This window comes from Triturus cristatus, chromosome 12 (assembly GCF_964204655.1).
Source record: "Triturus cristatus chromosome 12, aTriCri1.1, whole genome shotgun sequence".
Classification (NCBI taxonomy): Eukaryota; Metazoa; Chordata; class Amphibia; order Caudata; family Salamandridae; genus Triturus; species Triturus cristatus.
Window position 1 is genome coordinate 4,194,267 of NC_140595.1, and position 16,088 is coordinate 4,210,354.

A 16,088-nucleotide genomic window follows, 5' to 3' on the forward strand; every position below is an offset into this window, starting at 1 on the left:
GTGATGGAGCACAGAGGTGGTTAACGCAGTGATGGGCAGAGCTGAGAGATTGTTACCGCAGTGATGGGCAGAGCACAGACATGGCTAAAGCAGTGATGGGCAGAGCACAGAGGTGGTTAACGCAGTGATGGGCAGAGTACAGAGGTGGTTAATGCAGTGATGGACAGAGGTGGTTAACGCAGTGATGGACAGAGCTGAGAGTTGGTAAACAGTGATGGGCAGAGCACAGAGGTGGCTACACCAGTGATGGGCAGAGCACAGAGGTGGCTGATACAGAGAGGGGCAGAGCACAGAGGTGGTCTATGCAGTGATGGGCAGAGCACATCTGTATCCAACTGAGCGTCTCGGGATAAGGCAGGACGATGCTGAGATTGCTGTCAGCCTGGTCCCTGCACACCAAACAAGAGGCCCTCGGGCCACCACCCTCACTGTACATTGAGACAGTCAGACTTCATGACCATTCAATCCTTGCTCCCTCGGCTGACACTGCCCACAGGTGTCAGTGTTCTCGTCACTCACACATTTGCAACGGTACTTTAAACACGCCGTATCTTCACACTCGAACACACAATGTTGTGTTATTGTATAATCCAGACGCAGTGGCTTTGTGAAGGCGTGTTGTGTGTTTTGTGTGAGCCCCTGTGTTCCACAAGGTGGAACTGGGCTGCTGAGCCTGGGGCAAGGTTTCCAACAATTCCCATGGCCTCCACCAGCTGTTCTAGCACCGGCTCTTCCCCACGCTTCCGCCTCAGCCCTTCTTTCACCCAAGACCATTCTCATTGGCCCATGGTCCCCTCACTCACTACGGCCGTCTCCACCCCTCTCTTATCCAGCCCTGCTCTCCACCCCCAGCCCTGCTCTCCACCCCCAGCCCTGCTCTCCACCCCTGGCCCTCCTCTCACCCCCCCCTCTCTTATCAAGCCCTGCTCTCCACCCCCTGCCTCTTCCTCTCCACTCCCCCCTCTCTTATCAAGCCCTGCTCTCCACTCCTGGCCCTCCTCCTCAGGCTCTCCATGACCCCCCAGGGCAGCCCCTCTCCACTGCCTCCTCTATAAAGCGCCGCTCTCACCACAGGCGCTCTCTCGCCCTCTCTCAGTGCCACCATGAGCGCGCCTGATGCCGCCCCGGCCCCCATCTTCTCCTCGGGGGAGGACTGCAAGGGCAGCTGGAGGGAGGCGGACGCCGGCTACGATCGGACGGACGAGCACCTGCGGATCCTGGGCAAGCCCGTGATGGAGAGATGGGAGACCCCCTACATGCACAGCCTGGCGGGGGCAGCGGCCAGCCGAGGTGAGACCCCTGACCAACTCCGCCCCCACCCCATGGAAGCATAAGGGGGGGGGGGCTGGGAGCCCTTCCTCAAACTCCTGGCCCTGGGAGACCCCCAATCCATGGACCGAGAGAGACCACCGTACACAGGGGGCTCCACATGCAGAGAGCCCCCCCACCCCTGGACAGCGAGACCACCATACACATGGGGTCCACATGCAGAGAGCCCCCCCCCCCACCCCTGGACAGCGAGACCACCATACACATGGGGTCCACATGCAGAGAGCCCCCCCCCACCCCTGGACAGCGAGACCACCATACACAGGGGGTCCACATGCAGAGAGCCCCCCACCCCTGGACAGCGAGACCACCATACACAGGGGGTCCACATGCAGAGAGCCCCCACCCCTGGACAGCGAGAGACCACCATACACAGGGGGTCCACATGCAGAGAGCCCCCCCCCCCACCCCTGGACAGCGAGAGACCACCATACACAGGGGGTCCACATGCAGAGAGCCCCCCCCACCCCTGGACAGCGAGAGACCACCATACACAGGGGGTCCACATGCAGAGAGCCCCCCCCACCCCTGGACAGCGAGAGACCACCATACACAGGGGGTCCACATGCAGAGAGCCCCCCCCCCCCACCCCTGGACAGCGAGAGACCACCATACACAGGGGGTCCACATGCAGAGAGCCCCCCCCCCACCCCTGGACAGCGAGAGACCACCATACACAGGGGGTCCACATGCAGAGAGCCCCCCCCACCCCTGGACAGCGAGACCACCATACACAGGGGGTCCACATGCAGAGAGCCCCCACCCCTGGACAGCGAGAGACCACCATACACAGGGGGTCCACATGCAGAGAGCCCCCCCCCCCCACCCCTGGACAGCGAGAGACCACCATACACAGGGGGTCCACATGCAGAGAGCCCCCCCCCCCCACCCCTGGACAGCGAGACCACCATACACAGGGGGTCCACATGCAGAGAGCCCCCCCCCACCCCTGGACAGCGAGACCACCATACACAGGGGGTCCACATGCAGAGAGCCCCCCCCCCCACCCCTGGACAGCGAGAGACCACCATACACAGGGGGTCCACATGCAGAGAGCCCCCCCCCACCCCTGGACAGCGAGACCACCATACACAGGGGGTCCACATGCAGAGAGCCCCCCCCACCCCTGGACAGCGAGAGACCACCATACACAGGGGGTCCACATGCAGAGAGCCCCCCCCACCCCTGGACAGCGAGAGACCACCATACACAGGGGGTCCACATGCAGAGAGCCCCCCCCCACCCCTGGACAGCGAGACCACCATACACAGGGGGTCCACATGCAGAGAGCCCCCCCCCACCCCTGGACAGCGAGAGACCACCATACACAGGGGGTCCACATGCAGAGAGCCCCCCCCCCACCCCTGGACAGCGAGACCACCATACACAGGGGGTCCACATGCAGAGAGCCCCCCCCCCCCACCCCTGGACAGCGAGACCACCATACACAGGGGGTCCACATGCAGAGAGCCCCCCCACCCCTGGACAGCGAGACCACCATACACAGGGGGTCTACATGCAGAGAGCCCCCACCCACGAACAGAGACCCCCATACACAGGGGGTCCACATTCAGAGCCCCCCCCAACCCCGAACAGAGGGAGACCCCATACACAGGGGGTCCACATGCAGATCCCCCCGAACAAAGTGAGACCCCCAGACACAGGGGGCTTCACATGCAGAGAGCCCCCCCCCCACCCCTGGACAGAGAGAGACTACCATACACAGGGGGGTCCACATGCAGAGCCTCCCACCCCTGGACAGAAAGGGATCTCCATACACAGGGGGTCTACATGCAGAGCCCCTCACCCCTGAACAGAGAGACCCCCAGACACAGGGTCTCCACATGCAGAGAGCCCTCCACCCCGGGACAGAGGGAGACCACCATACACAGGGGGTCCACATGCAGAGAGCACCCCACCCCTGGACAGCGAGACCACCATACACAGGGGGTCCACATGCAGAGAGCCCTCCACCCCGGGACAGAGGGAGGCCACCCTACACGGGGGGGGCTTAACATGCATAGAGCCCCCACCCCCGAACAGAGGGTAACTCCCATACGCAGGGGGCTCCACATGCAGAGAGCCCCCCACCACTGGACAGAGTGAATGGCCTGTGGGTCACCCGTGGCAGTTGTTGCTCTGAGAGTGGCCTGTGGGTCGCCCGTGGTGGTTGTTGCTCTGCGAGTGGCCTGTGGGTCGCCCGTGGCTGTTGTGGTCCGGTGAACGGGCAGTGGGTCACCTGTGGCTGTTGTGGCCTGTGAGTCGCCTGTGGCTGTTGCCCTGCGAGTGGCCTGTGAGTCACCCATGGCTGTTGCCCTGCGAGTGGGCTGTGGGTCGCCCGTGCCTGTTGTGGCCCTGCGAGTGGGCTGTGGGTCACCCGTGGCTCTTGTTGCCCTGCGAGTCGCCCGTGGCTCCAGTTGCCCTGCGAGTGGGCTGTGGGTCGCCCGTGGCTTCAGTTGCCCTGCGAGTGGGCTGAGGGTCGCCCGTGGCTTCAGTTGCCCTGTGAGTGGTCTGTGGGTCACCTGTCACTGCAGTTTCCTTGTGAGTGGCCTTGTGCTGTGGCTATCTTGTCGGTGACTTTTGGCTGTGGTTACCTGTGTCTGTTGGTGGCATGTGCTGTGGTAGCCCTGTGCGTGGCCTGTGGCGAGACCCCATGTTTTGTCCTCATCTTTCCCCTCGGGGGCGCTGACCCTGCGGCCTCCTGGCGCTGTACCCCGACCCACGCGCCTCCCGCAGGAAGTCTGGAGACACTGCACTTTGGCAACAGTGGACTGTGGACGCCAGCACTGGCTGGTGTTGTGGGTGAGAGGCTGGTGTTGTGGGGGAGCGGAGAGTGGCTGGGGGGAGCGGTGAGAGGCTGGTGTTGTGGCGTGAAGGCAGGACCTTCGAGGGGGGTGGGGGTTGTGGGGTGAAGACGGGAGCTGCGGGGGTGAAGAGGGGTGAAGGCAGGAGCTGCGAGGGGAGTGAGGCTGGGGGTGAAGGCAGGAGCGCTGTCAGCAGGATGGGTCTGTGGAGGTGCAGGTCAGATAGAAGCTGGAGGGAGGCCGTGCGTGTGTGCGTGGGGGGGTGGGGAGGGGTGACAGACCCCTCTGGGTCTCTCCTAAGCGCTTCAATAAGGCCCCGACCCTGACTCCGGGTGAAACACGTGGCCTCTTGGTAGCGCCTCGGGGCTCCCGGCAGACTGGAAGGAGCTGTATGAGGACCTGCCCCATAGCTGTAGCCATAATCCCTGCCTCCTAATTTAATTTAAGGAAGACCAGTGTCCCCAAAGCCGCCCGAAATGCACCTGCAGTGTTTACTCGGCCTCAATAACCTCATTCTGTTGCCGAGCCCGCCATGTTTGAGGAGCCGACATTGAACCGCCGGGGGGGGGGGGGGGGTGTCAACATGGGGCTCTGGGCGTCAGCATGGGGTCTGGCCCTAAAGAGAGGGGCTCTGCGCTTGGGGTATCAGTATGGGGAGGCTGGCTCCAAGTATAAGGGCTCTGCGTGGCGTGGGGGTGTCTTGCCCTAAAGAGAGGGGCTCTGTGCGTGGAGTGGGGGTGTCGGTGATGGTGGGGGGGTGGCTCTGAAGAGAGGCTCTGCGTGGAGTGGGGGTGTCAGCGTGGGGTGATGGCTCTGAAGAGGAGCTCTGCGTGGGGGTGTCTGGCCCATAAGAGGGGCTCTGTGCGTGGAGTGGGGGTGTCAGCGTGGGGTGATGGCTCTGAAGAGGAGCTCTGCGTGGGGGTGTCTAGCCCTTAAGAGAGGGGCTCTGTGCGTGGAGTGGGGGTGTCAGCGTGGGGGGGGGGCTCTGAAGAGGGGCTCTGTGCGTGGAGTGGGGGTGTCAGCGTGGGGGGGGGGCTCTGTGCGTGGAGTGGGGGTGTCGGCATGGGGGGTGGCGGCTGTAAGGAGAAGGGCTGCGTGTTTTGGGCAGGGACTGGTCCGGAGGGTCAGTCTCCGGCTTTGGGGGGGACGGGGGGGGGGGGGCTGTCGGAAGGCAGCAGGTGGCAGCGCTGCCCGGAGCCCCCTGCAGCTGTGCCCGGCCTGGAATAGATCTGGGGCAGCTGCCGAGCCGCATGTGCTGGGAGGGGCCAGAGGTGGAGTTTGCCAGAGGAGACTCCACTTAAAATTACATTTGTGAGTTTGCCACAGGAGCGCCCCAGTAAGACGGCTTATGGTAAAGGCAATACTGCACACATGGCATTCCCCCGCCCCATAAACAGATCTCCCAGAGAGCTTGTGAAACGCACCGAAGCCCCTCAACCTCCCAGGCACCGAGCCCGAATGAGAGCGCCCGATGAGGGGGCAGGACACCCAGGGGGGCGGGAGGGGGCTTGCACCCTTGTGCATGGGGGCGCCTCGAGACCCCCTTGACAGGGCAGATACTATTCTCAGGGCCTCAAGATCTTGTGGGGTTTCTCGATTCAGGTATGCGGGGGTGAGGGGATCCACCCCTCCCCCACCCTTTTTTGGGCTGTAACGTACGCAGCGCGCCTGCAGCCTCGCCTTCATGGACCTAGGGCAGAGCTGGGGGACAGAACCAAGATTCATGGACCTAGGGCAGTGCTGGAGGACAGAACCCAGATTCACGGACCTAGGGCAGAGCTGGGGGACAGAACCCAGATTCACGGACCTAGGGCAGAGCTGGGGGACAGAAGCCAGATTCATGGACCTAGAGCAGAGCTGGGGGACAGAACCCAGATTCATGGACCTAGGGCAGAGCTGGGGGACAGAACCCAGATTCACGGACCTAGGGCAGAGCTGGGGGACAGAACCCAGATTCATGGACCTAGGGCAGAGCTGGGGGACAGAACCCAGATTCATGGACCTAGGGCAGACCTGGGGGACAGAACCCAGATTCATGGACCTAGGGCAGAGCTGGGGGACAGACGCCAGATTCATGGACCTAGGGCAGAGCTGGGGGACAGAAGCCAGATTCATGGACCTAGGGCAGAGCTGGGGGACAGAACCCAGATTCACGGACCTAGGGCAGAGCTGGGGGACAGAAGCAAGATTCATGGACCTAGGGCAGAGCTGGGGGACAGAACCAAGATTCATGGACCTAGGGCAGAGCTGGAGGACAGAACCCAGATTCATGGACCTAGGGCCGAGCTGGGGGACAGAAGCCAGATTCATGGACCTACGGGCAGTGCTGGGGGACAGAACCAAGATTCATGGACCTAGGGCAGAGCTGGGGGACAGAAGCCAGATTCATGGACCTAGGGCAGAGCTGGGGGACAGAACCAAGATTCATGGACCTAGGGCAGAGCTGGGGGACAGAACCCAGATTCACGGACCTAGGGCAGAGCTGGGGGACAGAACCCAGATTCACGGACCTAGGGCAGAGCTGGGGGACAGAACCAAGATTCATGGACCTAGGGCAGAGCTGGGGGACAGAACCAAGATTCATGGACCTAGGGCAGAGCTGGGGGACAGAACCAAGATTCATGGACCTAGGGCAGAGCTGGGGGACAGAACCAAGATTCATGGACCTAGGGCAGAGCTGGGGGACAGAACCAAGATTCACGGACCTAGGGCAGAGCTGGGGGACAGAACCCAGATTCACGGACCTAGGGCAGAGCTGGGGGACAGAACCAAGATTCATGGACCTAGGGCAGAGCTGGGGGACAGAACCAAGATTTACGGACCTAGGGCAGAGCTGGGGGACAGAACCAAGATTCACGGACCTAGGGCAGAGCTGGGGGACAGAACCAAGATTCACGGACCTAGGGCAGAGCTGGGGGACAGAACCAAGATTCACGGACCTAGGGCAGAGCTGGGGGACAGAACCAAGATTCATGGACCTAGGGCAGTGCTGGGGGACAGAAGCCAGATTCATGGACCTAGGGCAGAGCTGGGGGACAGAAGCCAGATTCATGGACCTAGGGCAGAGCTGGGGGACAGAAGCCAGATTCATGGACCTAGGGCAGAGCTGGGGGACAGAAGCCAGATTCATGGACCTAGGCCAGAGCTGGGGGACAGAAGCCAGATTCATGGACCTAGGCCAGAGCTGGGGGACAGAACCAAGATTCATGGACCTAGGCCAGAGCTGGGGGACAGAACCAAGATTCATGGACCTAGGGCAGAGCTGGGGGACAGAACCAAGATTCATGGACCTAGGGCAGAGCTGGGGGACAGAACCAAGATTCATGGACCTAGGGCAGAGCTGGGGGACAGAACCAAGATTCACGGACCTAGGGCAGAGCTGGGGGACAGAACCAAGATTCATGGACCTAGGGCAGAGCTGGGGGACAGAACCAAGATTCACGGACCTAGGGCAGAGCTGGGGGACAGAACCAAGATTCATGGACCTAGGGCAGAGCTGGGGGACAGAACCAAGATTCATGGACCTAGGGCAGTGCTGGGGGACAGAAGCCAGATTCATGGACCTAGAGCAGAGCTGGGGGACAGAACCAAGATTCATGGACCTAGGGCAGACCTGGGGGACAGAACCCAGATTCATGGACCTAGGGCAGAGCTGGGGGACAGAACCAAGATTCATGGACCTAGGGCAGTGCTGGAGGACAGAACCCAGATTCATGGACCTAGGGCAGAGCTGGGGGACAGAAGCCAGATTCATGGACCTAGGGCAGAGCTGGGGGACAGAACCCAGATTCATGGACCTAGGGCAGAGCTGGGGGTCGGAACCCAGATTCATGGACCTAGGGCAGAGCTGGGGGACAGAAGCCAGATTCATGGACCTAGAGCAGAGCTGGGGGACAGAACCAAGATTCATGGACCTAGGGCAGAGCTGGGAGACAGACGCCAGATTCATGGACCTAGGGCAGAGCTGGGGGACAGAACCAAGATTCACGGACCTAGGGCAGAGCTGGGGGACAGAACCCAGATTCACGGACCTAGGGCAGAGCTGGGGGACAGAACCCGTGCTGGTGCCAGATTCATGGGTGCGGCAGAGCTGGGAAGATGATCCATCCTGCTCAACATCCACAAGAGCAGTTTTAAATTCGGTTAATGTCAAGGAGAGACACAAACGCCCTCCACTACCAGGTGCTGAAAGACCACGAAACCTAAACCTTCAGGGAGTCTTGAACCCTCCTCTGCTTCTAGCAGCACCTTTTCCATACCCTGCATAGAACACAGCCATAAGGAGGGATCGCCCAATGACCGAAACAGGCCTTAAAGAAACTCTCCATACCCGGCGCAACACATCTACTTAGAATGGCACAGATGACGGGGATGAAACTTTGAATTTGTTAAAAACATCTTGCAGTCAAGTCACAACTCCTGACCCAGTGTCTGCTTGTTGGACATGGATCACAGGTGCAGCAGGTTCAGAGGCACCAGGGGTGCGAGGTGCTCTTGTTACTCTAATGATGACTGTAGTTTGGTGCCCTTAACAGAAGGCATTGGGCGCCCCTGGTACCTTGGTATGCTACGGGTTGGTCTAATGAACCCCAAACCCTCAAGACAATGTGGCAACACAGTGACTCTCACACTGCCCTGCCTACTTGCTTTCTTGCAGAAGGAACTTGGGCAGGACAATCTACCTAGGCCTCCAGCGCAACCAGAAACCTAGTCTGCAGCTGAAACAATACCAGGCAGCCAGAATTATCTACCAACGAGGCAGACGCTGTCACATTAAGCCGTTGAGAAAACAGCTCCACTGGCTCCCGGTGGAGCAGCGCTCCATGTTTAAAACTGGCTGTATCCTGTTTAAAGCCTTACATGGGACTGACCCAAAGTATTTATCCTCAAAAATCCACAGGTTTACTCCTCAGCGCACCTTAAGATCTATGCACATGAACCTACTGGTGGCGCCGGGTTTTAGACACACATGCACAGGAGGGTCGCGCCTCAATACTGGGACCGAAATTCTGGAATGCCCTGCCACCCCCTCGCTTCAGGAAGATGCTGTAGACTGGCTCTCCACCCCAGCTTACAGCTAGACCCGGACCTTCTCATCAGTGACTCCAACGGGAAACACTAGAGCCAGGAGGCCTGTTGGTGAACGTGCCCTTAACAAATTCTCCAACATAACCGAAGCAGTGGGCCCCCTCCCATCTGAGGCCCGAGAGGCCGGTTATTCGGGACTGCCGGTCGTTCAGCCAGGTTCTCCATGTGTGACGGCTGACGCATCTCTGAAGCTTCTTGCAAACCTTCAGATTCAGCCAGACCCAGGAAAGTCTGCCATTACCTATAGTTATTTTCGAAGTCTGGTGCTGAAATAAAGTGTCGTCTCTTCGGGCCATAATTTTGTCGTTTGCTTAATGTGAACATACGGTTTAACTTCAGTGGCGTGGCCTCCTGATGCACGGAGGTGAACACTGCTGGTAATCTTGCACACTCTGGCCACTAATGCAGTCCTGCTTGCACCACAAGCATTATTGGTAGCTCAGGATGACTCCCCGCATATTAGTAGCTATTATTTATTTATTTTTAATGGTGGGAGACGCCTGCGATAGACGGTATGGTCCAAGTATATCTCATGCTGCCCAGACCCTGCCTCATCTTTGATGCTAATGCTGTTTCTTCTCTTGCAGGCGGCCGCGTGCTGGAGATCGGCTTTGGCATGGCCATTGCCGCCACCAAAGTGGAGGAGTTTCCAATCGAGGAGCACTGGATCATCGAGTGCAACGATGGGGTCTTCCAGCGGCTTGAGGAGTGGGCCAAGAAACAGCCCCACAAGGTACTGTCCACCTACTTTGATTATTTTGTCTGTGAAGCTTCATATGATTTTCTGTTGGAAACGTTTCCCACTGCGTTGACCTTTCCCTTGAGGTATCGGAGTGCATAATGAGCTACGGCCATGTCTGTCATCTCATAGCCAAACAGAAGCGATGGGTCTCCAGGAGTGGTGTGGCATGTGGTGGACATGTAACTGACTCCCGTACCTTGGGGGGCACTTGCCTCCGGGATGTGGTGGTGTGGCATGTGGTGTACATGGAACTGCCTTGCGTACCTTGGAGGGCACTTGTCTCAGGGATGTGGTGGTGTGGCATGTGGTGTACATGGAACTGCCTCACGTACCTTGGGGGGCACTTGTCTCAGGGATGTGGTGGTGTGGCATGTGGTGGACATGGAACTGCCTTGCGTACCTTGGAGGGCACTTGTCTCAGGGATGTGGTGGTGTGGCATGTGGTGTACATGGAACTGTCTCACGTACCTTGGGGGGCCCTTGCCTCGGATGTGGTAAATGAATCTTGCAGAGGTTGTAAGGGATCCTCCGAGGCCGACGCAATAAGGTCATGCAGGTACCATCACTAAGGTCTTGGTGGAATGGTGTACCCTAAACCTTCACCAGCCGGCTGCATACCTTGAGGTCCTGAGCGAGGTGTTTTCACAGTTGGACTGTCTGGCTCTATGCATGGAAGAGTGGACCGTCCATAGGTGCGGTGACTTGCGCCACGAGCTGCAGATGGCTTGGCCCTCCGCCTGAGCAACACTGGAGCGTAGGAGCTTGCTGCACTAGTCTGTGCCCAATTCCTTTTCTCTTTTTGTTTTGAGGAATGGAAGGTCAGGCCTTTGATCAGGATTGCATTAATGCAGCATCAATAACGGCTACAAAACCCAGGAGGGGCAGAGGGGGAAAGTGGTCCAGCATGTGTCCTCTCTACGTAGTATGAATAAAACAACAAAAAAAAGTGCAACGGTCCAAAGGCATCTCGGGAGACCAGCCGGTGTTAAGTTACTGGACCTGGTCATCAGCTGTGGGTTTATTTTTTATGAGCACAAGCCCTCACCCACCAATAGATGCTAAAATGGACTAGGGATCCTCTATGCGTTCATTTTATTCTTGTCTGTCGAAGATTAAAAACACAATGTGCGGATCTCAGGAAAAATCACGGTTTCGCTGATCGCTAAACCAAATTTACGCATAATGCAACTCTAGTCCATTTTAGCAGTAACTTGATACTCCTACCAATTTACACAATCTCGAATGCACAAGTCCCCACATTTGGATCACACGAAGAGACTAGAAGACGGCTGGCGAAGCGCCCCAGGGAGGGGCCCGTTGGGCATTGCAACGCCGGCCCAGCGAGGGGCGCGGCCCAATGATGGAGCATGCCGGCATCGGTGGGTGAGGGCGCGCTCCATCGCCCTGATGAGCAGGAGGGGTCCGTACCTTTACCGTGACACCTTTCTTTTTTGGCATCAACGAGACCTGTTGTTTGCATAAGCTCCCAGGGAGGGCTTGGGGGTTTCGCTCCGGCTCCTACACGGGCAGTCAGACTGCTCCAAAGACCCTAGTTTGAGGATCGGGGAGCATCCGCTGGCCGCGCTGGCCACCAGCCGACTGGGATGGGATTTAGACACAAACCAAAGGCATTGTGGACGGGACAGCGGTGGGGTAGTTTGAGAGGGGAGTCTCTAGGAGGGCCGCAGACCACTGGCCGCATTTCTAAAGAGTGTAAAGGGTCTGGGCTTATGAACTACTAAACCTTTTACATTTTACTACACTTGCCACTCGCAGGGAGTGGCGAGGGGAAGGCGTATCTGCTTCACACCTCTTCTGGTGTTCCTCTCGGCTCTACAGCCCACGGTCCTCTAACACGCGTGATGACTGACCTGTCTCTCTCCACAGATCGTCCCCTTGAAGGGCTTGTGGGAGGACGTTGTTCCTGCGCTGCCCGATGGACACTTTGATGGTAAGTTGTGGAGTCTGAGCCGTGATCTATGCTGCTAACCTGCCTATACCATGCTGAAGGGGGTGACGTGGCGTTACTCTCGTGAGCAGCGGAACTATTTTTCTTGAGCCCACAGGATTCAACAGAGCCCTGTCCCTCTCGTACGAATTTACCAAGAAGGTATCCTGGCTCTAATAGTTGCCTTTTAGCGGTGCACTGGTATCCTGCACTTCCTGGGGACTCAGTCCTTTGCACTGAAGACTTTGCTTCAAGGGGTGGGCGGGAAAGCAGCCGGTTGCCTGGTTCGTCAGCCTCAGTTCAGGGCTGTTGTCTAGTCTTTGGTGCCTGTGGGAAGGGAGGGGGGTAGTGTTTGTTCATTCTGAGCCTGAAGCTCTACTCGAGAGCTGACCAGGTTGGGTGACACCTGGGCATTATTGCGCACAGATCTCTGTAGCTTTAGGCCCACAGTGCTGTTAATCTGTAGTAACTGATGGGCAGCCAGGGGTCGGGCACTGGCCGCGTTCAGGAGAGGCTGCAGGCCTCCTCGCTGCATTCCAGAAGTTTTAATCTTGGGTCCGTCCAGTTTAACTAATGGTGAAAACGGATCTGGACACAGACTGGCTAGATAGTTTTGTCTACATGATCTGATGACCGCCACAGATGCAAGAATAAGGAACTGTCCTCTGTCCCTCAGATCTGATGTACTCCTTGGTGGCCACTGAGGGAATGCTCTGATGTGTTTTTCTTCACAGGCATCCTGTACGACACGTACCCGCTGTCCGCAGAGACCTGGCACACTCACCAGTTCAACTTCATAAAGGTTGGTGTTTTCTCTTGTGATCTTTGTATCCTTGTCAGCACGTGTGTCCATCACGCACTTCAGTGCTGCCTACACCCAAAGGCAGGCTGGACCAATCCACGGGCAGTTCTCTGCTCTCCACCCTACACTTACGAAAACCTTACCCAGCCACGCCCGCCTCTGGAGCACTCTGCCCCTCATTCACAAATACACTACCCACCCCTGCCTCCCCTGCAACCCTGCTCTTAATCCCACACATGTAACACAACTACCCTCCCCTGCCCACCCATGCAACCCTCCGCCGCTCACTCACCAATACACTGTTTTCTGCTCTTAACCCCAAACAAGGGAAAACACTAGCCACCCATGCCGGTGTCTGCCCCACTCTGCTGCACCCACTTGTTACTGAAACACACTCGCTTTCCACCACCATCCCACTCTTGTGAACTCATTCTTTCCATGCCACGTCTGCAGAACCCACAGGCACCGCCTTGAAATGGATAGTAAACCACAACTGGCAATAATCTGAAAGCCTTCGTGGCTCCAATATCTGGCACGGCAGGCTCCTGGCCCTGAAACGTTTAACCTGTTCGCGCTTCCATTTCGGACACTTGACTATTTCGGCACGATTATATCTTTTGTACCTTATATATTTTATTTTTTTACTTCTATTCCTTTGAATTAAGTGCAGGGTTACTATAAAAAGCAACAATTCTGCTTCAAACGAGTTTCAGGCAAAATCTCCCTGTGCCGGACCCTCGTCTCTCACGGTTCCCCTTTGCCTATAAATCAAGATCCTGGGTCTCCTTTCCATGCTTGCTGTATGATTGAGTTTTTTTTCTTTCCTCAGGGACATGCTCATCGACTGTTAAAACCTGGCGGAGTCCTCACCTACTGCAACCTGACCTCGTGGGGGGAGCTGCTAAAAACAAAATACACCGACATCGAGAAGATGTTTCAGGTTTGTTGGGTGGAGAAAGGCCCTTAAGTCTGTGAGGGTTCTGTGCTTGTTAACTACATGAAGTCTGACACCTGTCCCTTCCTTTTCGTAGGAGACGCAGGTCCCACGGCTGCTGGAGGCAGGCTTCAAGGCGGAGGATATCAGCACTACATTGATGGATCTTGTACCTCCCAAGGAGTGCGAGTACTATGCCTTTCCCAAAATGATCACCCCCACAATCCTCAAGCGTTGAGTCCCACTCCTCAGAGGCGCGGCAGGTCCAGAGGATCCCTGTGCCCACCTCTGCCTGCTCTTGGAAACACTCCTACAATGCTACCCTCTACCTCTGATATGATTTTTCTGACCGCTGGTCTGGACAATGAACTTTCCTGGACAAAGACTGCTCTGGCGAGTTGTAGATAGAGAAACTAATTTTCATACCAAGCCCCTTAAGCGCCAGATACACCTTCTCCTGCAATCAGAAGAACAAACCTAATTACGATTAAAATAAGTTTTACAGCTCCCATTTCTGACTTGTTTCTGGATTTGCAGACTGTGTTGCAGTCGGTTGGGGTCCACTGGGCCCTAAACGCCAGGTTTGTATCCATCAAACTACTGACCACTAACTCGTTCTTTTGCCGCAGGGGCTGGATTCTGCAGGAGTCTCTCCACCAAGCGGGGTGGTCGCAGTGCCGCCTATGATGCTCTAGCCTGCATCACTATCCACCTCCACCGACTTGTCCTTGCAGTGGTAGCAGCAGCACTTTCAGGGCCAGGGACCAAGCAGTGTTATTCCCCAGCAACCCACTCCCTCCCCTGCATTCACCCTACAGCGCTCTCCTAGCTTGTTGCCTTGATGGGGATTCTGTCATCCCATATGCCCTCAGACCTGCTCCCACATATGCTTTGGGTGCCCGATGACTGCTTTTCTTTTGTCCATCACACATGGGATCTACAAAAAAAACAGAGGGGGAGAGAGAGAGAGAACGGGGGTTGGGGCCTCCCTCCAAAGTCAAAATTATTCCAAAGAAATAGAGGACCCAACCTTGCTTAAGCGAGGAATATCTTGTTCCTTCACCTGGGAAAAACCTTCAGTTTTTTTTGTAAAACCCTCACCCACCAGGGTTACCCCTTGGTGGCATGCTTCATCATAGGGTCCTTCCCCTTTCGCTACAGAAAGGAGCGTGCTGCGACCAAATGAATTACGCGGGAGCACTGACAGGCTATGATGGGCAGATGTTCCTGCGGGGGAGGAGTGAAGTAAAGAGTGCGTTTAAAATTACCTGACTAGTGGGTAAAAGTACTTTATTCCGACCCCCAGTCGGTAAGGTTAAAAACGGTGGATGAAAAGGGTCTTTAGGAATGATGTCCCACACCCTATTGGTGGACATGTTTCTAGCCTACCCCTTTCGGCTGTTCTTCAGGACCTAGTACAGTAATTTTCACAAGACTAGTTCCACTCCTTTAGTTGTTGTCTAATTGCAGCTTACAATGAAAACTAACAGCAAAGTGCCACAATCACACGTGCACACTCAGGTGTAAAATTATTTCATACAACTTTGCATTGTTAATTTCTGAAAGAATAGGGTAAAAAAAACAATTGTCTGTTTCCATGTCGGCTCTGCCATACCAGAAAGCGCTGAAACATTCCGCCCTTCAACCATGTGTGCACCTCCTTGGTGAAGGAAGGAAAATGCTACTTACCAGTATGCATCTGTTCTTGGCATGTAGAAGCCATCATCCCGAGAAATTGCATAAACACTCAAGCTGGCAACGAATGTTGAGGCTGAAATTGTAACATTAGAGCCTGCATGGAGTAAATCCTGCCTGGATTGAGGTATGCTAGAGCTCTTGAGGTGTCTAGAGTAGCCCCTAGATACTGCCGTATGTTGGATGGTTGAAGGTGAGACTTGTCGAGGTTTAATGTGAAACCTAAGTCGTGAAGTAGGTGGTTAGTTATGGGTATGTGCTGTAAACAACTGTTGTGGGATTTGGCTTTTATGTCGTCCAGATAAGGGAACACATGGATGTGTTGCCTTCTTAAATGAGTTCCTACCACTGCAAGGCATTTGGTGAGAACTCTGGGTGCCGTGGTTACTCCGAATGGGAGGACTTTGAACTGATAATGTTGTCCGTCCCACCACGAACCTGAGATTTCCTGTGAGCGGGGTGAATGGGAATATGAAAGTAGGCGTCCTTTAGATCTAGAGTGGAGGGAAAGTTGCCTTGTTGAAGCAGTGGGAGCACCCTTTTGGAGAGTGACCATGTGGAAGTTGTCTGGTTGGATGTAGAAGTTTAGGGGTCTGACGTCTAATATTGGCCTTATAGCCGTTCTTTTTTGGAACCAAAGTAGAGTGAATAAACCCCTGTGCTCTGTTGGGGTAAGGGGACTGGCTCTATTGCATTTTTGTGTAGTAGATGGAGAATTTCCTGTCTGAAGAGAGTCAAATGTTCTA

General features: G+C 56.3%; 1 protein-coding gene across 1 annotated transcript; it reads left to right on the top strand.

Annotated features, from left to right (window-relative positions):
• Nucleotides 1-941: 941 nt before the first annotated feature.
• On the top strand, nucleotides 942-14,158 carry GAMT (guanidinoacetate N-methyltransferase). Its single transcript, XM_085638294.1, has 6 exons — nucleotides 942-1,290; nucleotides 9,809-9,954; nucleotides 11,851-11,914; nucleotides 12,646-12,713; nucleotides 13,543-13,653; nucleotides 13,745-14,158. Exons 1-6 carry the CDS (start codon nucleotides 1,104-1,106, stop codon nucleotides 13,883-13,885), a joined length of 717 nt encoding a protein of 238 aa, XP_085494420.1. The 5' UTR covers nucleotides 942-1,103; the 3' UTR covers nucleotides 13,886-14,158.
• Nucleotides 14,159-16,088: the final 1,930 nt, after the last annotated feature.

What these genes read in the sequence shown, in the direction of transcription:
- GAMT (XM_085638294.1), top strand. Translation starts at nt 1,104, where the DNA reads ATGAGCGCGCCTGATGCCGCCCCGGCCCCCATCTTCTCCTCGGGGGAG. An exon ending in GGGGGCAGCGGCCAGCCGAG is followed by an intron (nt 1,291 to 9,808) that starts GTGAGACCCCTG and finishes CTTCTCTTGCAG; the next exon opens with GCGGCCGCGTGCTGGAGATC. An exon ending in ACCAGTTCAACTTCATAAAG is followed by an intron (nt 12,714 to 13,542) that starts GTTGGTGTTTTC and finishes TTCTTTCCTCAG; the next exon opens with GGACATGCTCATCGACTGTT.